The following is a 27406-nucleotide window of genomic DNA, read 5'->3' on the forward strand; positions in this document are numbered from 1 at the left end:
GGGAGATCCTCCACCTATAGAATGTAAGTGAGCCTTCAAAGGAAGTTTAGGCTCTGAAAGTACAAGGCTACTCTTGTGGTCAATGGATATATCTAGAAGGAAAGCGAAGATTTCTCATATGCTTACATGTGCCTAGACACACAATTCGAGTGTTACTCTCATTGGTTTCCTTCTGTGGTCTTCTCCTCATGTGATAGTTAAATGGTTGTGTGGTACAAGGTTAGTAAGAAAAGGTGTGCAAATGATCAAAATATGGGCATGGCTTGGAAACAGTACCTAAGCAATGACATGAGAAGTTTGGTAATTTTTTAACGTCTGATGGCTTTGTTGTTAATGAAGCTGACAAATGTGTATACTATTGTCGTGGTGGGGGCGAAGGAGTCATACTGTACTTGTATATCGATGACATAGCAATATTTGGAACCAGCCACAAAGTCATTGAGGAGGGTATTCTTTTGTCTCATAACTTTGAGATGAACGATCTTGGTGTTACTGATCACTGATGTTATCTTTAACATCAAGGTATTGAGACATGAGTATGGTGGGATTAGACTTTTGCAGTCACATTATGTGTATAAAGTTTTGAGTCGCTTTTGGCTATTCAAATTATGATTATTCTTCAACACCTTATGATCCTATTGTATTGATTCGAAAGAACCAACGAATAGCTGGAGGTCAACTGAGATACTCTCAAGTCATCCGCTTACCTATGTATTTACTAGAACTATGAGTCATGGGTGTTTGCGGTAAGAAAACCGATCCGTCTTGTTTCCAATGCGGGAGGTGTTCATTGATGTGCTCTTGAATGAATCATGCACTATCTAAAGGGAAACGTGAGCTATGTGATACACTATACCGGATATCGGAGAGTACTTGAAGGGTATAATGATTCAAACTGGATTTCTGATGCTCATGTGATAAAGGTCACAAGTGGATATTTGTTCACACGTGGTGGTTACATTATTTCATGAAAGTTTTGCAAGCATACCATCTTAACTGAGGTGAATAATTGGAGTAGAACTCACAACATTGGATACAACCACAAGCTGAATGGCTTCGCGATATCTTGATGGACTTGTCAGTGGATGAAAACCAATTTTGTCTATCCTCATCAACTGAGATAATTAAACTATAATTGTCATAGTGAACAGTTTGAAAGATAATATGAATTATTTAAGGCATGTAAAGAGAAGGCTCAAATCTGTGAGGAGATTGACAAATTACGAAGTGATAGCATCGAATTATATCCAAAATGCTAAGAATCAGTCAAATCCCTTCATAAATGGGCTATCACGAAATGTGATAGAAATGCATCAAGGGAGATGGGTATGAGACACATGTGAGTTTTCATGGTAAAGCAAACCACGTGATCAGATATCCTGTGAATTAGGACATGTGAAAATAATTTACTGATAAAATAATCTCAAGTGAGCTCATGGGTATGTCATGATTGTGACATATATCCACCACTTAGTATTAGTGAGAAAATAGGTGAAACTTCATGCAAAACTAACAATTCAACACATAGTCAGTTGTGGATAAGTGCTTCCACTTGCTCTTGGTGAATGTTCAGCCTTAATTGATCTCCGATGAAGATACTAGAATATCAAAACAATGTTTAAAACAGAGGACACCATAATGTACCTCCCAAATCTAGTGGGGGATTGTTGAAATTTAGGTCGGCAAACTCATATAAAAATTGATTCCTGGTAAATCTCAGTGGTCCATTTATAATGTCATGACATGGGTTAGAACTTTAATCCCACATCGAGAGTGGAGGAGAGTTTGGACGAAACATATAAAGAACTCTTCATCATCCTATTGTGACATAAGAATAAGAGTGACACACATGTGCTCCTCCTCCTCTATCACTCGCCTTTGACCCGAGCACGTTGTATTTCGTGAATAAGCCAAGCCGGTATCAAAGCTATGTCATGTCTGTGTGCTTAAATGCCGTTGAATGATCAGATAATTAATTTCTAATCAATTACAAGTCGCGAATGAACATGTGAAATGCAATTGACCGCGTTATTGGAAATGTCGTCAAACCCTAGACCTAGACGTCACCAATTCAAATGGCATCTGTTATCTGCCGCCTCTCACATACACCATTGTCGTTCCTCTCACTGTTGCTGCTTTCGGCTACTCCGTCCCGATGTGCATGCATGTGCACGACCATTCAAGAGAGCAAGCCGGAGCCGTGCCCTTTGGGATCCTACACTAGGAGAAGGGATATACGGTTTTGGGGGAACGTTCCGGCACGACTGCTCGCTTCCATCCATCTACATCCATGACTTCGACTACTTCTTCAACTTCTCCGACCACGTCATGGGTAACAACAGTGATGCCACGAAGAAGGCTCCGGATGCTACTTTTGTCGCTACCGTGCCATTGACTTTTCCGAAGGGCATGATTTGTTCATCCTATTTTTATATTCCATGCGCTTGCGGTACATGTTATATTAATTGATTTGCATGTTCGTACACACTCGCATGATTAACTTACAACATGTGATTGATATTGTTAACATTGTCATACCCCCCAGAAAACATTGTCATCATGATTTTACTATAAATTAAATTATTTAAAAATTTAATAATATTTTCAACAATTACTCTCGTGAGTCGTCTCGCTTGCCGAAATGATTATGGGAGATGAGGGCGGCTATTGGAGACGAGGGGAATTAGTTGACTAGGACTTGGCTTCTATTCTGCGTGTAGGGTTGTTGATCGCCTCTTTGCCCTGTGAAGAAACTGATTTTGTTACTTACCTTTTATTTGATAAATTGAGAGTTTTTAGTAGAATTTGATAAATTGAGGTAATTTATCTCCGATTTACAAAAACTAAAAAACATCATATCTGACGCTTGTGGGCTCATTTGCATAGCCTGCCTAGTGCGCATAGGCCACAGCCCACCTCAATCGGAGAAGCGAATCTAAGAAACCTAACCCCTCTCAGCCGCACCAAGGGTCTCTCCTCTCACTGTTGCTCGAGCTCCGGCGGCCGGGACGGAGGACAGAGGGAAGTACTTCTCCTTCTTCCCTTATTTCTCATACCGAAATACTTGATTGAAGACTGGAGAACTAGAAACTGATTGTTTCTTTTTCCGGCCAATGTCTTTGGGAAGGCAAATCCACAAAGATCCGCTCAAGGGGAAACAAGAGGAAGTGAAAATCAGTTGGCTTTGGCTGTTGCTTCGACTTCAATTCCATCTGAGAATGCACCACCTCAGCCTCGACCCCAACTGCAAAGTGAAACACAAGGAAAATGGCAGTAAGAAAATGGCCTGTGATGCTGAGCTTCTTCCACATGATCCTGACAAAAGGATATCTATCACGATGCATTCTATGAATTATCAAGGATCTCTTCACAGAAGGTCCATGCTCAAAGGGCCATGTCAACCCTATCACCATTATTTACTGGTAAGCAAAGGAGTATGAGTTAAATAAGGCCAGCTTCAGTGTTAATTTGTGATTTTGTACGATAAGTGCAATTGGATTGAATACAGTTTTTATACAGATGCCGCATTTTTTGCCTGTTATTTGTTCAAAACTAAGTGGAAAATTGCGAGGGCTGAAAGTTCTGCTAGAAGGTATTACAAAATAGATATGACTTGTTTGAAAGTCATGTGGTTGGTATAACAGGTGTTCATAATTGGGCTTAAGAGAAATACAACTACAGTAGTTTATTAGACCTAGAACATCAATTTCCCAAGTCAATTCTAATCCTCAACCTGCAAGTTTAAGCGATCTAATCAGATCAAACTCCTTGGGATCCCACAAAGCCACAATAAGTACAGGCTTGGTGTGTGCAATGATACTGAAACTTTTCTTTTTTGAATGCAATACCGTAGGGGAAGCCCCCCGGTGTATATTCTACAAAATTAAGGGGAACTTACAAACTGTACATAAGGTGGGTAAAGAAAGTAAAGAATTTTTTTACAGGAACAGAGATTATAACCAGTCAAGGAGGTGTTCAACAAAAGCTGCCTTGACCCTAGAGCGATGGATCTGCAAATCATTTTGGAAACTTCTTATTTGCAGTCACTTCAAATTTTGCCTGCGGTACACTTGTAAGTTGTAACAACTCTAGAGACAAGTTCTACATTGATGAAGCGTCTTCAATAAAGAATTGTTAGATTCTATCCAAGTTCTTCAGGGATATCAAGTTGTCACTAATCACTATTCTATTTGTTCAACAGCCTTGTTGTTCCTCACAGACACTCCTCTTTTAACCTGGTATGCTTGTATTGTAAGTTGTTGTAACAGCTCCAAAGACAAGTTCTACATCGATGAGGCATCTTCAATGAAGAATCTTTAGATGAAAGAAATTTCTATCCAAGCTCCTCAGGGCTGGCACTATCAAGTTGTCACTAATCAGTTGCTTGTACCCTCTTAGTGTTTTTTTTATGTTAATGTCATTGTTCTACTTGTTCAAGGGCCTCGTTATTCTTCCCAGACACCCATCTTTTGTTCTGTTTCTAGTTAAAAAAAAAGGAAGATGATCGCGTAGTCAAATATATTAATCGTAAGTAAAATTTCTCCGAACATTTTGCCTGCACAGATTATTAATTTAACAATCAACAACTTTCTACAGCTGCAGAAATATCACTGCCGGCGGTATCTGACGAGTCCCATTGACTTTGTGTCCAAGTATTTGTCAGTTCCTCCCCTCCTCTTGCATTGAAAAGCAAAGTACACGGATCATATGAACTGGCATCCTCCTCTTTCTTGAGAAGGTTGCAGGAAGCTAAGGGAGCCATTTAGCCATGACAATACCCAACACCCACAGCATGTTGAGCTTTTCCTGTATAGTGTCTGCAGTTGTTGTCATCCTAGGCAGAACTTGCAGTTGCTTGCACTTCACTTACCCCAATTTCAACCCAGGCAACAGGGATGATTTCAGCTTCAGCCCAGGCTCAGCAATCTCAAACAACGCCCTGCAAATCACACCGAACACCGGGAACATGAGCCACCGGTCGGGAAGAGTGGCCTACGCAAGGGAAACCCTCAAGCTGTGGAACAGCAAGCGTACAGCGCTCACGTCGTTCAGTACAGAGTTCGTGCTCAACATCCTCCCACAGAAGGTATGGCCTTCATGCTCACAAACAATCCATCCTTGCCCAGCAACAGCAGCGGCCAGTGGCTGGGCGTATGCAACAAGCAGACAGATGGCGCCAAGACAAACCGAGTAGTTGCCGTCGAATTCGACACCAGGCAGAGCTATGCGGATGAATTTGACGGCAACCATTTCGGCTTCGACTTCAACAGCATCAAATCTTTTCGGCAATACCCGCTCAGTAATCAGTCCATCTTCCTCGCAAGTGGGACTGATGTACGCGTCAGTATGGCATACAATGGTACAACAGGATTGTTTGGAGTAAATCTAGTCCAGCACAGCACAATAGGGGTAGGGCAGTTTGAATCCATCGGAGGTTTGTATGTTAATCTATCACAGTATCTGGCAGACGATGTATATCTGGTGTTTGCAGGTTCCACAGGCGATTTCACCCAACTGAACCAGATAAAGTCCTGGAACTTCACCACAATAGAAAATGATGCCACAGTTGGAATAAGAGTTGGAATAAAGGTGGTTTTGGCTATTGCTGCTTTGGTTATATTTTCTACCTGTTTGGTTGGTGTGTTCTTCATGTGGAGAAGGTTCACACGGCAGAGAAGGCTCGCCAACCGCAACCTTGAGAAAATGATCGATGCACATGGTCCGGTCAAATTTAAGCTCAGGGAGCTCAGGCGTGCGACTGCCAACTTCAGTCCTACACGTAAGCTCGGCAGAGGCGGCTCTGGCACCGTTTACCTCGGCCACATCAATAGGATGAACTTGGAGGTGGCTGTGAAGCGGGTGTCAACGGGCAACGCCGATTCCAACCGAGGAGAGCGGGAGTTTGTCGCCGAGGTGAACACGACCAGCAAGCTGTCCCACCGCAACCTCGTCAAGTTGATCGGCTGGTGCCACGAGGGATCCGAGCTGCTCCTGGTGTACGAGTACTTTCCCATGGGCAGCATGGACAAGCTCTTGTATGCCAGTGCCAGAGAGAGCAACTCGTCGTCAGAGATTAGCACTCTTGAGCTCACATGGGATCGGCGGTACAAGATCATCTGTGGAGTGACATCGGCGCTGGACTACCTGCACCACGGGAGCAGCAAGCGGGTCCTGCACAGGGACGTCAAGCCCAGCAATGTGATGCTCGACGAGGACTACAACGCGCGGTTGGGCACCACTGCACGCAGGCGGGGTCACGCACCACTGCACGCAGGCGGTGGCCGGTACTTGCGGCTACATGGCCTACGAGTGCTTCTTCACCGGCCGCGCCAGCCTCGACACAGACGTGTACGCGTTCGGGGTCTTCATCATTAAGGTGGTCAGCGGGAGGAGCCCCAGCAGCAGCGTGAAGTACATCCACGATAGCGACCAGGTTGGCAAGGAGGATTACTCGAGCGGCGGGCTAGGGCAACACCCCTTGACGGTGCACATCGTGGACTGGACTTGGAGTCTATACGGCGAGGGGAAGGTGAAAGAACATGCGGTGTCCCCATGTTTGGTTTTGGTAATTGATGACAATCTCTATGGACTAATGGTTGCCTTGAGTTATATTTGAAGGTTTTGTCCATAGGCTTTTCTTGGAGTACATTTGTTGGTTTCAAGGAGAGTTTGTGATGACCAAGGTGCTATTCAAGGAATTACCTAAAGATTGGTCTTGTGAGAGGTTGATCAAGACTAAGTAAAAGAGTGAATCAAGTTGATCAACACACAAAACGTAGAAGATGTATCGAGAAGGATCAAGCGATCACATGGTATGGTAAGCATTGTCAATTATGCTTTGTGTACTAACCCATGATCTTCGTGAGAGTTCTTTGTGGGGTTAGGTTGCGGTGTGCAAGTTCAAGGAAGCATCACGAAGAGATCAAATACTTGAAACTTGTCGTCCATTGTGGTGACAATGGACTTGTGAAGATGTGCGGAAGAGTGGCTCACCCATAGTGGAGTATGGGGGAGCAATCAACTAGTCTTCATCGAGCCAACGCATTCAAGAAAGGTGGTCCGACTTGAGGGAGTCAAGATCGTCTTCATCTAGCTCAAGTGGACCATGTGCAAGGCAAAGGTTTGCCCTTCATAGGTTTTCTATTTTACCGGTCTCATGATGGTAGTTGGGAGACCGGGTTATAGGATCGATTGCCGTACTATCAAGGGGGGCTCTCGATGAGTAGCTTGATTGTATCATTCGTAGAGAGCTCAAACCATTGCATCCTTGCATCATCTTTCTTGGTTCTTGTTTGCTTCTCTTTGTGCGTTTTGGACCTTCTGGTCATCTTGTTGACAAGCTCGAGTTCATCGAAAACGGAGTTCACTTGCATCTTCTATGATGTTTTCGATGTTGGAGGTTATGCCGGTTCTTCTCTGTTGGAGGTTTCACTCCTCTATGTGTTAGGCATACCTCCCCTGCCTCTTCTTACTATAACCAGTCGCTGTTTTGATGCCACTCGTTGTCTTGTATCCAACAAGTTTGAGTTTGCTCAATTCGGAGATCATTTGCAGAAGTTATGGCAGTTCTGGTTTATTGGATCCATCTGTTGTCTTTAGCTGCGTTTTGATAGCATCCTATGTTTTCCTTGTCTATGCAAATATTGCTCTTGTTTGCCGAACTAGGGGGTGTGGTAGTACCGCAAGGACCCACGGTAGTACCGTTTCTAGTAAGCGGTAGTACCATGGTCCCTGCTTAGTTCCGCAGGTACGCGGCAGTAAGGGGCGGATGTAATTTTTTACATCCCCGCCTCGCGCGGTAGTACCGCGGCTGGCTTACGGTACTACCGCGTCGGGGTTTTGCATCGACTCCAACTCTGCGGAAGTAGTCACGGATGTAATTTTTTATATCCGTGTCTTCCCCTCCCTGGACAGCCCCTGCCTTGCGGTAGTACCGCAAGGGGGAGCGGTAGTACCGCGCCAGCAGTACTACCGCAATCTGCCTTAGTACATGTGTGGCTGTTCTGGTCTCTGCTGCGTGGGCGGTAGTACCGCGGGGCTCTGCGGTAGTACCGCGTGCCCCTGCGGTAGTACCGCGCCTCAGGTGCGATAGTACCGCGTGCCCCTGCGGTAGTACCGCGCCTCAGGTGCGGTAGTACCGCGCTGCGCAGGCTGAGTTGGTGGATAACGGTTGGATTTTCCCCCTCCTATAAAAGGGGGTCTTCTTCTCCAATGAACCTTATCTTTTTGAGCTCGTGTTCTTCCCCCATTGTTGACCTTCTTCGAGCTTGTTAACTCTCAATCCCTCCATGGATTCTTGCTAGTTTTGAGGGAAAAGAGAGAGGAGATCTAGATCCACATTTCCACCAATCACTTTCTCCTCTATGTGAGGGGAACCCCTTGGATCTAGATCTTGGAGTTCTTGGTGTTCTCCTTCTTGTTCTTCCTCTCATTTTCCTCCCTAGCATTAGTTGCTTCGGTGGGATTTGAGAGAGAAGGACTTGGGCACTCCGTGTGCCCTTGCCATTGCATTTGGTGCATCGGTTTGAGTTCTCCACGGTGATACTGTTGGAAATATGCCCTAGAGGCAATAATAAATAGGTTATTATTATATTTCCTTGTTCATGATAATCGTTTATTATCCATGCTAGAATTGTATTGATAGGAAACTCAGATACATGTGTGGATACATAGACAACACCATGTCCCTAGTAAGCCTCTAGTTGACTAGCTCGTTGATCAATAGATGGTTACGGTTTCCTGACCATGGACATTGGATGTCGTTGATAACGGGATCACATCATTAGGAGAATGATGTGATGGACAAGACCCAATCCTAAGCCTAGCACAAGATCGTGTAGTTCGTTTGCTCAGAGCTTTTCTAATGTCAAGTATCAGTTCCTTAGACCATGAGATTGTGCAACTCCCGGATACCGTAGGAATGCTTTGGGTGTACCAAACGTCACAACGTAACTGGGTGGCTATAAAGGTGCACTACAGGTATCTCCGAAAGTGTCTGTTGGGTTGGCACGAATCGAGACTGGGATTTGTCACTCCATGTAAACGGAGAGGTATCTCTGGGCCCACTCGGTAGGACATCATCATAATGTGCACAATGTGACCAAGGAGTTGATCACGGGATGATGTGTTACGGAACGAGTAAAGAGACTTGCCGGTAACGAGATTGAACAAGGTATAGGGATACCGACGATCGAATCTCGGGCAAGTAACATATCGATAGACAAAGGGAATTGTATACAGGATTGATTGAATCCTCGACATCGTGGTTCATCCGATGAGATCATCGAGGAGCATGTGGGAGCCAACATGGGTATCCAGATCCCGTTGTTGGTTATTGACCGGAGAGTCGTCTCGGTCATGTCTGCATGTCTCCCGAACCCGTAGGGTCTACACACTTAAGGTTCGGTGATGCTAGGGTTGTAGAGATATTAGTATGCGGTAACCCGAAAGTTGTTCGGAGTCCCGGATGAGATCCCGGACGTCACGAGGAGTTCCAGAATGGTCCGGAGGTAAAGATTTATATATGGGAAGTCTTATTTTGGTCGCCGGAAAAGTTTCGCACTTTATCGGTATTGTACCGGGAGTGCCGAAAGGGGTCCGGGGGTCCACCAAGGGGGTCCACCAGCCCCGGGGGGCCACATGGGCTGTAGGGGGTGCGCCTTGGCCTATATGGGCCAAGGACACCAGCCCCAAGAGGCCCATGCGCCAAGAGATAAGAAAAAGGAAGAGTCCTAAAGGGGGAAGGCACCTCCGAGGTGCCTTGGGGAGGAAGGACTCCTCCCTGGCCGCACCCTTCCTTGGAGGAAGGGCCAAGGCTGCGCCCCCCCTCTCCCTTGGCCCTATATATAGTGGGGGGGAAGGGAGGGCAACAATAACCCTAGCCCCTGGCGCCTCCCTCTCCCTCCCGTGACACCTCTCCCTCCCGTTAGTGCTTGGCGAAGCCCTACCGGGATCCCCGCTACTTCCACCACCACGCCGTCGTGCTGCTGGATCTCCATCAACCTCTCCTCCCCCCTTGCTGGATCAAGAAGGAGGAGACGTCGCTGCTCCGTACGTGTGTTGAACGCGGAGGTGCCGTCCGTTCGGCGCTAGGATCATCGGTGATTTGGATCACGACGAGTACGACTCCATCAACCCCGTTCTCTTGAACGCTTCCGCTCGCGATCTACAAGGGTATGTAGATGCACTCCTTCCCTCTCTTTGCTAGTAAACTCCATAGATTGATCTTGGTGATGCGTAGAAAATTTTGAATTTTTGCTACGTTCCCCAACAGATACGTGGAAGTTACAAGTTGAGAAGCTTATTACTCTTGGGTGCTTGGTATCCTTGAGGTTGTTCCTCTTTGGTGCTTGGGCGCCCTAGACGGTTGGTAGTGTTCGGAGCTCAATCATTGTGGTGTAAAGCTCCGGACAAGCGTCGGGGTCTCCAATTAGGTAGTGGAGATCGCCCCGAGCAATATGACGGGTTCCGGTGACCGCCCCCAAGGGTTGCCAAAGTGTACGGGTTCGGTGACCGCCTTCAAGGGTCCCTTAGTGGAATCATGGCATCTTGCATTGTGCGAGGGCGCGAGGAGACTACGGTGGCCCTAGTGACTTCTTGGGGAGCATTGTGCCTCCACACCGCTTCAAACGGAGATTAGCATCCGCAAGGGTGTGAACTTCGGGATACATCGTCGTCTCCGCGTGCCTCGGTTATCTCTTACCCGAGCCCCTTTCTTATGCACTTTACTTTGTGATAGCCATATTGTTTCTTGTCATATATCTTGCTATCACCTAAATAGTTTTTCTTGCTTAGCATAAGTTGTTGGTGCACATAGGTGAGCCTAGTTGTTGTAGGTTTTGTACTTGACAAATTAACCGCTAGGTTTATTTCGCATTTGTTCAAGCCTCAACCGTAATTATTTTAAAGCGCCTATTCACCCCCGCTCCCCTCTAGGCGACATCCACGATCTTTCAAAAGGCCTTGCATGCCACCGACCCGTTGCTCGATGGCGAGTTCGAGCAGGCGCAGGTGGACTGTGCGGTGAGGCTAGCGTTGGCGTGCTGCCACCCAAACCCGAGGGAGAGGCCGTCCATGAGGACGGTGGTGCAGGTGTTGATCGATGCTGCCCTGGCACCGGAGCCACCGGTTAATAAGCCTGCTTTTGTTTGGCCTCCGGGCGGCAATCAGCGGGAGATTGAGCTGCCGGATGTTGGGTTGCTGTTCACCGGAGGGGCTAGCACTGGTAGAAAAAAAGCCCTTTAGTCCCGGTTTGCAACAGCCTTTAGTCCCGGCTGTGCAACCGGGACTAAATATGCGCGACTAAAGACCCCCCCCCCCCTTTAGTCGCGCCTCTTACGGACCGCGACTAAAGGCTTTAGTCCCGGTTCGCGTGGCTGACCGGGACTAAAGGCCCGTCCATGTGGGCTCCAGTGGTCCGTCGGGGCGGAGGACCTTTAGTCCCGGTTCTTGTGGCTAACCGGGACTAAAGGCCTCCTCCGCAGGTTTAGGGTTTTAGCCCCCCTAAACCTGGTTTCTTTTTAATTTGTAGTGTTTTATTTCTTTTATATTTTATTTTGTGTTTTATTTTAATTTTGATGAAGTTTCAGTACACATATTCTACGCTACTATATACATGCATATGAAATTTCAAACAAGAAGAATTCAAGAGGAATATATAATATATATTCAATCTCGGGTGACCATATACAACTTCGAACAAGTTTCCATACACAATTAGGATGGATGACCATATACAACTTCGAACAAGTTTCAATCTCGGGTATGCATATAAATTTCTTCGTCCTCGGTATAGTGTTCTCCTTTAGGATTGATGACTTCCCTCATGAAAAATCCTGCTAATTCTTCTTGAATTGGTCGGAAGCGAGCTTCTGGACTAAGCCTCCTCCGCAAGTTATCCGTCGCGTTCCGCACGCTATCCGATGCCTTCCGCTCAGAGGTGTGTCTCCGGATGTTCTCACAAACATAGTATCCACATAGATTGGTCCCCGGTGGCTGCTTATCCACATTAACTAACCTTCTAAAATCTAGCTCATGTTTGAATTCACCGACAATTTCTTCTGAGAACCGTCTCCAAACCCTACAGGGCAAAGAAAATTAAATGAACAAGGGAGTTATTAGTTACTTGATATTAGGAAATGAACGAAAGAGACCGATCGATATAGAGCTCAAATGATTGAAAATAATTACTTTTGCAGCATTTTTCTCATGTCGGCCCAACGCTTTGGATCCGAATCCATAGAGTCCATGATTAGAACTCTGGAGGTGTGAAGTTCAATATTTAGCAGAATCCAGTGGAACCTGCGGACACGTTACATTCACAGTCATGCATAACTCATCGATTAGACATACCATGCATGGAGTAAACAAAAGAGAATGGGCACAAGAGAGAAACACTCACCCAAAATGGTAAGGAAATAGAATATGACTTTTGAGTTGATGCTTTTTAAGAAACTTGTACAAGTCTTTCTCCACGTCTTCGGGGTGATGTTGTAACACATGTCCATTAACGATATGTGGGTCAATGAACCCAACATCATGGATGTTTCTTATTTTGCATTCCCAAATCTTCAATCTGCATAATAGCGTACGCAACAATATAGTTAGGACCATATATATATATATATATAGTGCAGGCAATGAAGAACGAGATGAGGTAGAAATAAATCACTTACAGAACGTAGCAACTCAGCATAGATTTGTCGAGGTCGCGCAGATTGAACAACTGGAACAATTCACTCATATGAACTTGTACAGAGTACCGTTTGGTGTGATGCTCATCTGTAACATCCGCATAAACATATTCTTTGTCGGCCCATGTTATGAATTGCTTGTACCAACGTAGCAGATTTCGCATTTGTGGTGGTAGACTCTTTTCCCGCGCAGGCTCGACGAGAGGCCCATTCCGCACATATTGTAATGCTATCTCACATACTGGCGCATCCTCAAGGCCTAAGAAGGCACGAAGAGTCAAACCCATCTCGGACGCTTGTTTCATGGCACTCGCTACAGTCAATCCAAGTGCTGCCGCAGCTGCTATGATCTCGGGGTCCTCTTCCGGACCGGCTTTCACTATGAGCGGGGGGATCGATTGTTTCTTCTGCATCCCGAGCTGGTCAACTTGTTTCCCGCTTTTTTTACTTTCTTCTTTCTCCTCCTTCAATATTTTTGCTTGCCTACGAAGTTCATGTCCATAGTCGTCAGGCATATTCAGCTCGGCTTGGGACGGTGTCATCAAAAAATCCTTAGCCCACTTCTTTTGCTTCTCAGTGAATACTTGCTTGGGCTCAGGCTCTTTTATCGCCTTCATATCCGCCTTCCATTTCTCATAATCAGCAGACGCGGCCAATTTGGTTTCAGCTTCACTAAGTTCCCAAGGCCTTGGGAGGAGAGGCTTCAGTGATGGCTCCGGTACCCTTGTGGTCTTAGGTACATAAGGGTCCGGGTTAATAGTCCAGGAGCGGGTTTCCTTGCTGTCCGCCTGCTTCTGCTTCTTCGCCGGAAGTGGATTGGGGGGCGTCGTACCCGCCGGAGGAGGATTGGGGGGCGTCGTACCCGCCGGAGGTTGTGGATCGGGGGACGGCGTCGAATGGCGTGAAGGAGGTGTAGGTGAACCACCACCACCGCCACCACCGCCACCACCACCACCACCACCATCGGAGGGGGGTGGACTTGCTAGCCTTGGCGCCTCGCCTGGAAACACTATGTACTTCTTTTTCCATAGAATGAACTGGCGCTTGACATCTCCAAGTCTTCTCTCCCCTTCGGGTGTAGGTTTGTCAATCTCTAGGTCCTCAAACCCTTGGACTATGTCTTCCACCGTGACACGAGCATAGCCATATGCAATGGGGTTGTTGTGGTGGAGTGCTCCAGGTGTACAGGGTAAAGCACTGCCGCTAGCTACCTTCGTGGAAACGTTCCCCACGGGATAATGCAGATCACATTCTTTCATCTCCTTTACATCATCCACGGGGTAGTGAGGCTCCGGTGCACGAATCTCGATCATCGGTGCACTAGCACCAGGCGGGGCATCCGTGGAAGCCACGCTGCTTCTCCGCTGCTGGCTTCCGCGATCCGCTTCATGATCTTCATGCGGCCCTGCAGCCGATTTTTCTTTTACTAGTTCATGCACGGTCTGCTTCAACTCATGGAGTTCCGATGCAAACTTTGTCATAAGATCTGCATCCCGGTCCGTCTTTCTCTTACGGCTTCTGTAACAGTACGGGTCATTGTCCTGGGAAAACCCTACTTTCCACGGAACTTTGCCTTTGCCTCGTACACGTCCTCCCTGTTCATCATTCCCGAGGGCTGTTGTCAGTGCGTCTTTCTCTCTGTTGAACTTGATCAAGCCCTCTTGAGCTTGGGTCATTGCGTCAATAAGGGCTTGGGTGGGAGCAAACTGTCACTGCCGGTGAACACACACCCCTGTCTCCGGGTCTAGCGATCCCCCATGCCCGTACCACCAGCTTTTGGCCCTTGGGTCCCATCCCTCTGTACCTAGAGGGATTCCTCGCACCCTCAGGTCCTCCTCCATCTTCTGCCACCTAGGCTCCGAAAGGCGGTATCCTCCTGGCCCCATAATATGATGGAACTTTTTCTTACTCACATTATCCTTATTTTTTTTTTGATATTTCCTTGAAATTCTCCGATTGCTTTTGCCTCACAAATTCTGGCCAATCATCTTTCAGTTTCTCATGTTGTCCATTGAAATCCGGAGTCTTGCCCTTGTTGACATAGTCACGGGTTAAATTTTTCTTGAAGTTCCGGAATGCTTCGCCCATCTTCTGAAGAGCGAACTCTTTAACTAGCCTCCTCCTCTAACGTCCACTCGGAACCTCGTTACCGAATTCATCGACTTTGTTGTATTCCGGAGGTAGAATGAAATGTTCCATAAGCTTTCTCCAGCAATCCTTTTTCGTTCTCTTGTCGACAAAACTGAAACCAAGACGTGCCTTCTTTGGCTCCTTCCATTCCTGGACGGTGATCGGGACGTTGTCTCTAACAACGACTCCGCATTGGTTGATAAACTTTGAGGTGTGCTGTAGGGGCTTGCCGGTTTCACTGACAAACTCAATGGCATATGTTTCTCCTGTTTTCATCGCCTTGGATTTGCCACGCTTTGTCGTACTCGATCCGGAGGGCCAAAAAAAGAAAGAGAGTCGCGCGCGTTAATACATATGTATTCACATTTCAGTAAGTTTGTATCACGAGAGGCTCAATGTATATATATACCTCGCCGGAGGTGGTTGCTACTTGCAATTCGAGATCGTCGTTTGTTGACGGTTGACCTCCGTCGACAATGTCCATTCCTTCACCTTCTTGATCATCGACAATCTCTGTTCCACCGTCAAGGTTCAGAAACGAAGAGACTACATCCTCTTCTTGCTCATATTCTGAGCCCGGCACATAAGGAATCTCGTTGTTGATGATGCCCATTAAATAACGTTCAGCCTCCGGATCCCTAAGCGGCTCGGCTCTATCGTCCGCCATATGTCACTCCTGCATGTAGTAAAAATTCTTTAAGTATAAAGGAATTAAAAATAAGATTAAGGGGACATAGAGGAGGAGGAATTAAAAAATAAGATTATTGAGCACTGCCAAGTATTTTGTTTTTGTTTTCTTTGTTTTTCTTTTTGGTTTTCATTTGGTTTCTTTCTTCTTCCTTTTTTCTTCTTTTTTTCTTCTTCTTCCTTTCTTCTTCCTCTTTCTTCTTTCTTTCTTCTTCTTCCTTTTTCTTTCTTCTTTCTTTCTTCTTCTTCCTTTCTTCTTCCTTTCTTCTTCTTTTTTTCTTCTTCCTTTTTCTTTCTTCTTTCTTTTGGTTTTCATTTGGTTTTCATTTTTTTCTTCTTCCTTTTTCTTTCTTCTTTTTTTCTTCTTCCTTTTTCTTTCTTCTTTTTTTCTTCTTCCTTTTTCTTTCTTCTTTCTTTCTTCTTTCTTTTTTCTTCTTCCTTTTTTTCTTCTTCCTTTTTCTTCTTCTTTCTTCTTTCTTTTTTCTTCTTCCTTTTTTTTTCTTCTTTCTTTTGGTTTTCATTTGGTTTTCTTTCTTCTTTCTTTTTGGTTTTCATTTGGTTTCTTTTGTTTTCTTTTCTTTTTTTCTTCTTCCTTTTTCTTTCTTCTTCCTTTTTTCTTCTTCCTTTTTCTTTCTTCTTTCTTTCTTCTTTCTTTTCTTCTTTTTTCATTTGGTTTCTTTCTTCTTTCTTTCTTCTTTCTTTCTTCTTCTTCCTTTTTCTTTCTTCTTTCTTTCTTCTTCTTCCTTTCTTCTTCCTTTCTTCTTCTTTTTTTCTTCTTCCTTTTTCTTTCTTCTTTCTTTTGTTTTCATTTGGTTTTCATTTGGTTTTCATTTTTTTCTTCTTCCTTTTTCTTTCTTCTTTTTTTCTTCTTCCTTTTTCTTCTGTTTTCTTTTGTTTTCTTTTGTTTTTCTTCTGTTTTTTTCTTCCTTTTTTCCTTTTTCCTTTTTTCTTCTGTTTTTTCTTCTGTTTGTTTTCTTCTGTTTTCTTTTGTTTTCTTTTTTCTTTCTTCTTCCTTTTTCTTTTTTTTTTCTTTTTTTTCTTCCTTTTTCCTTTTTTCTTCCTTTTTCTTGTTTTTCTTCTGTTTTTCTTTTGTTTTCTTCTTCCTTTTTTCTTCTTCTTCTTCCTTTTTCTTTCTTCTTCTTCCTTTTTCCTTTTTCTTCTGTTTTTTTCTTCTGTTTGTTTTTCTTCTGTTTTCTTTTGTTTTCTTTTTTCTTTCTTCTTCCTTTTTCTTTGTTTTCTTTTTTTCTTCCTTTTTCCTTTTTTCTTCCTTTTTCTTGTTTTTCTTCTTCCTTTTTTCTTCTTCTTCTTCCTTTTTCGGAGGACGGCAGGCAGGGGCAGCGGGCGGCGGGCGGCGGGCGGCGGGCAAGGCAGGGGCACGCTGCGGCGGCGGCGGAGCGCTAAGGGCAGGGCACGGGCGGCGGCGGCGCTCACTGGGGACGGGGGCGGCGGCGCGCAGGGCTTCGGCGTCGGCGTCGGGGCAGGGCTTCGGCGTCGATCGGCGTCGGGGCAGGGCTTCGGCGTCGATCGGCGTCGGGGCAGGGCTTCGGGCGTCGGGGGGCAGGGCTTCGGCGTCGAGAGAGGAGAATGGGAAGTGGCGGAAACTGCTAAGTGCAGTATATATAGACATACCTTTAGTCCCGGTTGGGGAGGCGGACCGCGACTAAAGGTACCCTTTAGTCGCGGTTGGCCACACCAACCGCGACTAAAGGGTACCTTTAGTCGCGGTCCGCCTCCCCAACCGGGACTAAAGGGTTTTGGCGCCGCTTTCGTTCCCGCGCAGAAAGAGCCTTTAGTCGCGGTTGGGGACACCAACCGCGACTAAAGGGTACCCTTTAGTCGCGGTCCGCCTCCCCAACCGGGACTAAAGGTCCTTTTTCATATAAAATAAAACTAATTCATTTTAAAATCTTAAAAATACAATTATATATCAAAAAAATCAGAAAATAAAACTAATTCATTTTAAAATCTTGAAAATACAAATAATATATCAAAAAATCAGAAAAAAAACTAATTCATTTTAAAATCTTAAAAATACAATTATATATCAAAAAAATCAGAAAAATAAAACTAATTCATTTTAAAATCTTGAAAATACAAATAATATATCAAAAAAATCAGAAAAATAAAACTAATTCATTTTAAAATCTTAAAAATACAATTATATATCAAAAAAATCAGAAAAATAAAACTAATTCATTTTAAAATCTTAAAAATACAAATAATATATCAAAAAATCAGAAAAATAAAACTAATTCATTTTCAAATCTTAAAAATACAATTATATATCAAAAAAATCAGAAAAATAAAACTAATTCATTTTAAAATCTTAAAAATACAAATAATATATCAAAAAAATCAGAAAAATAAAACTAATTCATTTTAAAATCTTAAAAATACAATTATATATCAAAAAATCAGAAAAATAAAACTAATTCATTTTAAAATCTTAAAAATACAAATAATATATCAAAAAATCAGAAAAATAAAACTAATTCATTTTAAAATCTTAAAAATACAATTATATATCAAAAAATTCAGAAAAATAAAACTAATTCATTTTAAAATCTTAAAAATACAATTATATATCAAAAAATTTAGAAAAAAAAAACTAATTCATTTTAAAATCTTAAAAATACAAATAATATATCAAAAAATTCAGTTCATCGATCCCTTGAAGGTTTGACAAAAGGTTTGATACATCATTCAGTTCATTGACCAAATACAAAGTTTGGTACAATAAATTATTACACATCAATTCTTCCCTTGTGTCCCTGCTTGCTTACGATTGTGCCGTATCCATGGAGCATCCTCATCATTTAACTTAATGCTTGGGTCAGTGTTCACTTTGAAGGGCAGAATTTCACCAAACATATTATAATCTTCTGACATGTTTGTCTTGTCCTCCACTCCCACGATGTTTCTTTTCCCTGAAAGAACAATGTGGCGCTTTGGATCATCGCATGATGTACTGATCGTTTTCTTATCTTTCCGTTTCCTCGGTTTGCTACTCATGTCCTTCAAATAAAAAACCTGAGCGACATCTTTGGCAAGGACGAATGGTTCGTCAAGGTAACCAAGATTGTTGAAATCCACCATTGTCATTCCGTATTGCTCGTCCACCTTTACCCCACCTCCTGTTAGCTTGAACCATTTGCACCGGAACAAAGGGACCTTAAAGGAGGGTCCATAGTCAAGTTCCCATATCTCCTCTATGTAACCATAATATGTGACCTTTCGCCCATTCTCGGTTGCTGCATCAAAGTGGACACCACTGTTTTGGTTGGTACTCTTTTTATCTTGGGCGATGGTGTAAAATGTATTCCCATTTATCTCGTACCCTTGGAAAATCGTTATAGTCGAAGATGGTTTCTTGGCCAACATGTACAGCTGATCTCCAACATCATTGTCATTCATTAAATGTTTTCGCAACCAAATGCCGAAAGTCTCCATGTGGGCCTTTCTAATCCAGGATTCAGGCTTCCCCGGGTTGTCCGAGCGTAAAATATTCTTGTGTTGCTCGAAGTACGGAGCCACAAAGCTGGAATTTTGCAGAACTGTGTGGTGTGCTTCAGTCATAGAATGACCGTCCATACATATCGTGGATTTCCTTCCGATCTTGCCTTTTCCACTTAGTCTCCCCTCGTGCCGCGATTGAGGAATACCAATCGGCTTAAGGTCAGGAACATAGTCAATACAGAACTCAATTACCTCCTCATTTCCATAGCCCTTGACGATGCTTCCTTCTGGCCTAGCACGGTTACGAACATATTTCTTTAATACTCCCATGAACCTCTCAAAGGGGAACATATTGTGTAGAAATACAGGACCGAGAATGGAAATCTCTTCGACTAGGTGGAGCAGGAGGTGCGTCATAATATCGAAGAAGGATGGTGGGAACACCAACTCGAAACTGACAAGGCATTGGACCACATCGTTCTGTAACCGTGGTAGATCTTCTGGATTGATTACCTTCTGAGAGATTGCATTGAGGAATGCACATAGCTTCACAATGGCTACTCGAACATTTTTCGGTAGGAGCCCCCTCAAAGCAATCGGAAGCAATTGCGTCATAATCACGTGGCAGTCGTGAGACTTCAGGTTTTGGAACTTTTTCTCCGCCATGTTTATTATTCCCTTTATATTCGACGAGAAGCCAGACGGGACCTTCATACTGCTCAGGCATTCAAAAAAAATGACCTTCTCTTCTTTGGTAAGAGCGTAGCTGGCACGACCTTGAAACCATTCCGGATGCCGGTCATCTGGGTCTTTCAAAAGTTGCTGGTCCTGCCGTGCTTCCTTTGTATCATTTGTCTTCCCATACACGCCCAAGAAGCTTAGCAGGTTCACGCAAATATTCTTCGTAACATGCATCATGTCGATTGCAGAGCGGACATCTAGGACTTTCCAATATTCTAGCTCCCAAAATATAGATTTCTTCTTCCACATGGGTGCGTGCCCGTCAACTCCCCGCGGAACTGATTGTCCGCCAGGACCCTTTCCAAAGATGACTTTCAAATCCTTGACCATATCAAATATCTCAGCACCAGTACGTTCCGCAGGCTTCGGCCGGTGATCTGCCTTGCCGTTGAAATGCTTGCCTTTCTTTCTTACGTTATGATTTCGGGGAAGAAATCGACGATGACCCAGGTACACGTTCTTCTTACAATTAACCAAACGTACACTTTCAGTCTCATGTAAGCAGTGCGTGCATGCATTGTATCCCTTATTTGTCTGTCCCGAAAGGTTACTGAGAGCAGGCCAATCGTTGATGGTTACAAAAAGCAACGCTCGTAGGTCAAATTCCTCTCCTTTGTGCTCATCCCAGACACGTACACCAGGTCTGGCCCACAACTGTAAAAGTTCATCAACTAATGGCCTTAGGTACACATCGATGTCGTTCCCGGGTTGCTTTGGACCTTGGATGAGCACTGGCATCATAATGAACTTCCGCTTCATGCACAACCAAGGAGGAAGGTTGTAGATGCATAGAGTCACGGGCCAGGTGCTATGGCTGGAGCTCTGCTCGCCAAAAGGATTCATGCCATCAGTACTTAGACCAAATCTTATGTTCCTTGCGTCAGCTGCAAAATCTTTGAACACTCTGTCAATCTTTCTCCATTGCGTTCCATCAGCGGGGTGTCTCAACTCCCCGTCGGACTTACGGTCCTCTTTGTGCCATCGCAACGACTTGGCATGCTTTTTGTTCATGAACAGACGTTTCAACCGTGGTATTATAGGAGCATACCACATCACCTTGGCGGGAACCCTCTTCCTGGGTTTCTCGCCCTCAACATCGTCACCAGGGTCATCGCCTCTGATCTTATAACGCAATGCAGTGCATACAGGGCATTCATTCAAATTCTCGTATTCACCGCGGTAGAGGATGCAGTCGTTAATGCATGCATGTATCTTCAGAACCTCTAAACCTAGAGGGCAGACAACCTTCTTTGCTTCGTACGTACTGGCGGGCAACTCGTTATTCTTCGAAAACATATTCTTCAACATTTTCAGCAAATTTTCAAATGATGAGTCACCTACACCTTCCTGTGCCTTCCATTTTAGCAAATCCAGTGTGCAACCCAGCTTTTTCAGACTATTATCGCATCCTGGATACAACGACTTTTTGTGATCCTCTAACATGCGATCCAAATTCTCCCTATCCTTGTCAGTTTCGCAGCGTCTCCGTGCATCAGCAATGGTCCGACCAAGATCATCAGCGGGCTCATCATGTGCCTCTTCTTCACCTTCACCTAACCCTTCCCCACCTTCAGCATCATCCTCCATGAAAGTATCACCGAAATGATCATGATAGTTGTCATCGATATCATCCCCTTCTTCATCTTCTTCCATTCTAACCCCTCTTTCTCCATGCTTGGTCCAACAATTATAGCTTGGCATGAAACCGTGCCGAAGCAGGTGCATGTGAACGTCTCTTGAGGAGGAGTAACCCTTCTGATTCTTACAGACAGCACATGGACAGATAATAAAACCTTGCTGCTTGTTCGCATTTGCCACTACGAGGAAATCTTTCAAACCCGTAGTGAACTCGCCGGAGAGTCGGGGACCGTACATCCATTGCCGATTCATCTGCATTATTATTATATAAAGTATATAATTAACCATCATGCATTTGTTAAACTAACTAGCTAGAAATAATACAAATTAAACAATGAACTACACACATGCATATTTTATCAATGACACATGAAAGGTTCAAGTTGCTAACCGCGATCGCGGAGGAAAAATAAATGAGAAAGCTCAAGTGTGGCTCGGACACTTCATATCATGTTTGTTTCAGGCTCTCGGGCATTTCATCGAACACCTTGTGTGCATAGGAGGAACCAAAAGCAAACCCACCACCCCCTTCTGAAAATTGTGAAGTGAGCTGAGTGAAGTGAAGTGAGCTGAGTCCTATATATAGGGATGGGCCTTTAGTCCCGGTTGGCCTGGCCAACCGCGACTAAAGGCCTACGGGGACCTTTAGTCCCGGTTGGCCAAGCCCCTCCCGTCCGCCAGCTGGATGGGCCTTTAGTCCCGGTTGGCCTGGCCAACCGCGACTAAAGGCCTTCGGGGACCTTTAGTCGCGGTTGGCCAGGCCAACCGGGACTAAAGCCCCTCCCGTCCGCCAGCTGTCGACCGAGCGCGCTGGGCCCAGATAGTTGGTCGCGGGTCTCCTCCCGAACCGCGACTAAAGGCCCCTTTTGTCGCGGTTCGATTGTTTTGGGGACTAATGGGGGCGTATGGAAGCCTCTTTTTCTACTAGTGTAGGCAGCAGAACAGTTTCTGCTCCATGACCTCCACTCCCCTCACGGCGAGGTGACAAGTGAGCATCGTGGATAGTTTTCAAGAAGCTGTTCAGAGAAGATATATCCTCAAAGGCCCATACCAACTCTGTCACCATTTTTTTTGGTAAGGAAAATATCAATCGAAAAAACGCCGCTTCAATGTTAGCTGGTAGTTTGGTACCATTGGGGCAATCAGATTGAATGTAGTTTTACAAGGATTCCACATTTTTGCTTTTGTCTGTTATTTGTTCGAAAAGAAGGGGAGAATTGCGTGGGCTGAAAGTTCTGCTAGAGGATATACAAAATGAAATAGATTTGACTTCTTCGAGTCATGTGGGCGGTATAGCAAGTGTTCATAATTGGGCTCAAATGATATCTTTTACGGTGATTGAGGAGTTACAATACATACTTTCATGTAAGTAAAACTTGTAGTTTGTTAAACCCATAACATCAATTCCTCAAGTTGTAATTCTCCACCTATTAGTCTAAGCAACCTAATCAGATCAAACTCTTTGGAGTCCCACAAAGCCACAGTAACTCATAAACATACGAAGAAAGGTACTACAATGGCGGCCTGAGGTAAATAACAGCACATCACTGACTCATAGAAAAGCGACGTTCAGGCAGGGTTGTCAACTTGGTGCAATGCGTTCGGCCACTACCCACGTTAATATTTTACGGTGAGAAGCGAGCTCTTTAAGATCACAAATTCCCGGCAGTAAGAGGTTGACATGTGAGAATGCTTCTTCCATTTAGGATACATATATGGCTTGGTCTGACCAATAGTACTCTTAACTTCTTATTTCTAGTCACTTCAAATTTTCTAAAGGAATTACAATGCACTTTAATCTGTTCCAGTTTTGATTTTACAGATGGAGAACGAAAAAGGGAGACTTAATTGGCCTCATGTTATATAGCGTAGCATGAAAAACTCTGGTCCAATATGATCTTCCATGTTAAGCGCTAGATTAAGACATTATGAGGATAATTCAAAATACGCACAATAGAGATAGTTTTTAAGTTTAAGCAAACTAGATTACTCCAAGAAATTGTAATCATAGAGAAACTTTCCCTTTTGGGGGATAACTTGCAAATATTTGAATTGACAATGCCTTTGTTCTTTGATTGTAACAGCTGCATGGACAAGTTCTACATTGACTAGGCATCTTCCATTGATAATTGTTAGATGAAAGAAGTTTTGACCCAGGTTGTTCAGGGCTGGCACTATCAAGTTGTCACCAATCTATTTCTTGTACCCTTAGTGTTTTTTATGTTCATGTGACTGTTTTACTTGTTCAACAGCCTCGCTGTTCCGCACAGACACCCCTCTTTTAATCTGGTACCACTTGTAAGTTGTAACAGCCGCAAAGACTAGTTCTACATTCATGAGGCATCTTCAGTAAAGAATTGTTAGATGAAAGAAATTTCTATCCAAGTTCTTCAGGGATCAGTTTCCTGTACCCTCTTAGTGTTTTTCTTATGTTAATGTCACTGTTCTACTTGTTCAACAGCCTCGTTGTTCCTCCCAGACACCCCTCTTTTAATCCGTCTCTAGAGAAAAAAAGGGGATGCTCTTGCTGAACATTTTGCACAGATTATTAACAATCGGTAACTTTTCTGCAGCTGCAGAAATAGTATTGGCCGCTGTACGTACCTGACAAGTCCCATTGACCATGTCTCTTCCAAGTATTTGTCAACTCCGCCCCTCGTCCGTGTTGAAAAGCGAAGTACACGGATCATATGAACTGGTATCTTCCTCTTCCCTGAGAAGGTTGCAGGAAGCTACAGGAACCATTTAGCCATGACAAAGCCCAATACCAGCAGCCTGTCGAACTTATTCTGCATAGCTTGTTCAGCTGTTGTCATCCTAGGCAGAACCTGCAGTTGCTTGCAGTTCACTTACCCCAACTTCAACGCAAGAAACAGGGATGATTTCAGGTTCAGCCCTGGCTCAGCAATCTCCAACAACTCCCTGCAGATCACGCCGAGCGCCGGCAACATGACCCACCGGTCGGGGAGAGTGGTGTACGCCAAGGAGACCCTCAAGCTGTGGAACAGCAAGCGCACGGCGCTCACCTCCTTCAGGACAGATTTCATGCTCAACATCCTCCCACAGAACGGGACTGGAGAAGGTATGGCCTTTGTGCTCACCAATAATCTGCCGTTGCCCAGCAACAGCAGCGGTCAGTGGCTGGGCGTGTGCAACAACCAGACAGACGGCGCGAAGACGAACCGAGTAGTAGCCGTGGAATTCGACACGAGGAAGAGCAACGAGGATGACCTTGACGGCAACCATGTCGGCATTGACATCAACAGCATCAAATCTTTTCGGCAGTACCCGCTTAATAATCTCTCCATCTTCCTCTCAACTGGGTCAGATGTATGGGTCAGTATCAGGTACCACGGCACGTTACAGTTGCTTCAAATATTTCTAGTCCAGTACAGCATCCGTGGGCGGCATCTTTTCCAGGGAGATACATACATTGATCTGTCACAAGTTCTGCAGGACGACGTATATCTGGGATTCACAGGTTCCACAGGCGACACCACACAACTGAACCAGATAAAGTCGTGGAACTTCACCACAGTAGACATTGATGTCAAAGTTGGAAGAGGGCGTTGGAGAAAGGTGCTTTTGGCTCTCGTTACATTGCTTGTGTTTTGTATAAGTTTGTTTGCTGGGCTGTTCATGTGGAGAAGGCTGACGCGGCGGAGAAGGCTCGCCTACCGCAACCTGGAGAAGAAGATCGACGCACATGGTCCGGTCAAATTTAAGCTCAGGGAGCTCAGGCATGCGACTGCGAACTTCAGTCCTACCCGCAAGCTCGGCAGAGGAGGCTTTGGCACCGTTTACCTTGGATACGTCGATAGGATGAACTTGGAGGTGGCCGTCAAGCGGGTGTCGACGGACAAGCAGGCCGACACCAACCGGGGAGAGAAGGAGTTCGTGGCAGAGGTGAACACGATCAGCAAGCTGTCGCACCGGAACCTCGTGAAGCTGATCGGCTGGTGCCACAAGAAGGGCGAGCTGTTGCTTGTCTACGAGTACTTCCCCATGGGAAGCCTTGACAAGCTCCTTTACGCCAGAGAAAGGACCGCATCGTCCTCGTCCATGTCGGCGTCGACGGACACACCAGAGCTCACATGGAAGCGGCGGTACAAGATCATCTGCGGCGTGGCATCGGCGCTGGACTACCTGCACCACGGGAGCAGCAAGCGGATCCTCCACAGGGACGTCAAGGCCAGTAACGTGATGCTGGATGCGGAGTACAACGCGCGGCTGGGGGACTTCGGCCTCGCCCGCGTCATCCAGCACGACGGCGTCACGCACCACTCCACGCAGGTCGTGGCGGGGACCCGCGGCTACATGGCGTACGAGAGCTTCTTCACCGGCCGCGCCAGCCTCGACACGGACGTGTACGCGTTCGGGGTGTTCGTCATGGAGGTGGTCAGCGGGAGGAGCCCCAGCAACGCCGTGCAGCAGCACTACATCCACGACAGCGACCACCGTGGTGAGGAGGATTACTCGGGCGGCGGGGGAGCGCGGCACCCCTTGCCGATGCACATCGTGGACTGGATGTGGAGGCTCTACGGCGGAGGGAAGGCCTTGCATGCCGCCGACCCTTTGCTCGGCGGCGAGTTTGACCAGGCGCAGGTGGACTGTGCGGTGAGGCTGGCGTTGGCGTGCTGCCACCCGAACCCGAGGGAGAGGCCGTCCATGAGGACGGCGGTGCAGGTGTTGATCGATGGTGCCCCGGCGCCGGAGCCGCCGGTTAATAAGCCTGCGTTTGTTTGGCCTCCGGGCGGCAATCAGCGGGAGATGGAGCTGCCGGACGTCGGCTTGCTGTTCACGGGAGGGGCTAGGCAGCACAGCAGTTTCTGCTCCTTGACCTCCACTTCCCTCACGGGGAGGTGAGCTTCGTGGAGAGTTGTACGATTGCCTTGTACTGCCGAATGTTGACTACGGTTTGCTTGTGAAATTGTACATTATATGTTCGTCGCTTCTCTCCTCTGGACGAGTTTGTTATCCGAAACGAGCTGGGAACAAAGTTTGTAATCTACCTTAATGACAGATACTCCCTCCGTCCCATAATATAAGAACGTTTTTGACACTACACTAGTGCCAAAAACGTTCTTATATTATGGGACAGAGGGAGTAGTTGGTTATACCTGGCATTGTCGGCATCTTTCGTCGTTACATTGTTAAAGGCATTGCCTCGAACTTGCTTAGTGTTTAGGGTAAAAACCCACAATATAGCCTTCAATGGTTGGATCCGGCGACGGTGGCATTTGAGCATCATTTCTTTTATGAAGGTGTGGCTTTTCGAGAACATTTCTCATAGTCCTTGTATTGTCAAGAGATAGTTGATGCCCATGGTTGTTGTTGTTTTTCTTTGTTTGTTGTTTTGTTCGCTTGAGAACTAGGTAGTAGCCTAGTGGCAAGAATCACAGTGGTGCACCCTGTGCCCAGAGTTTGAATCTTGTAGGAAGCGAATTTCTAGTTCTTCAATCGGGTGGGCTTCTTCTATAAAAATATGTCCTGGGTGCTAGTGCTCATGGATCTATTTTTTTTGTCCGCTTCATTTTTTTTCTTTTTATTCATCCTAGGCATAGCTTTGATTTTCTATGACTTGAATTAGGGGGTGCAAACACACTAGAGATAGCGTTTAACAAAATTAGTTTTTGTTTTTTAAAGGAGGTTAAGCCCCCGGTGATGGTGTCCTGAATTAGGGGGTGCAAACCACGTTGGTTCCCAATGGGCGTGCGCCACATTCATCAGGCCCCGGATGAATCCCCCAAAGACTTGGCGCATGCTCCAAAGCACGAATGCATCTTCGGCATACTTATCTTCATATGCAATCGACTATGTAACCCTAGGTACCATCCACGTTTATATAAGCCGAGGGTTGTACACCGTAGAGGCCAACTCATTCATACTCGATCTCGAGGTAGATCAAACTATATTCTGTACCCCATCCATCAATACAACCAAAGTAGGACACAGGGGTTTACCTCTTCGAGAGGGCCTGGACCTGGGTAAACAGTGGTGTCCCTTGTGTCCTGTTACCATCTAGCCAAGACTACCAGATTGGAGATCTGACAGATTCGACT

General features: G+C 45.4%; 1 protein-coding gene and 1 pseudogene across 1 annotated transcript; both read left to right on the forward strand.

Annotated features, from left to right (window-relative positions):
• The first annotated feature begins 4768 nt into the window (after positions 1-4768).
• LOC123050026 (probable L-type lectin-domain containing receptor kinase S.5) lies at positions 4769-22329 on the forward strand (annotated as a pseudogene).
• A 1766-nt stretch (positions 22330-24095) lies between these two features.
• On the forward strand, positions 24096-26210 carry LOC123050027 (probable L-type lectin-domain containing receptor kinase S.5). The gene has a single exon (XM_044472874.1). It carries the CDS (start codon positions 24096-24098, stop codon positions 26208-26210), a length of 2115 nt encoding a protein of 704 aa, XP_044328809.1.
• The last annotated feature ends 1196 nt before the right edge of the window (positions 26211-27406 follow it).

The sequence above is a fragment of the Triticum aestivum genome, chromosome 2D, assembly GCF_018294505.1.
Source record: "Triticum aestivum cultivar Chinese Spring chromosome 2D, IWGSC CS RefSeq v2.1, whole genome shotgun sequence".
Taxonomy (NCBI): Eukaryota; Viridiplantae; Streptophyta; class Magnoliopsida; order Poales; family Poaceae; genus Triticum; species Triticum aestivum.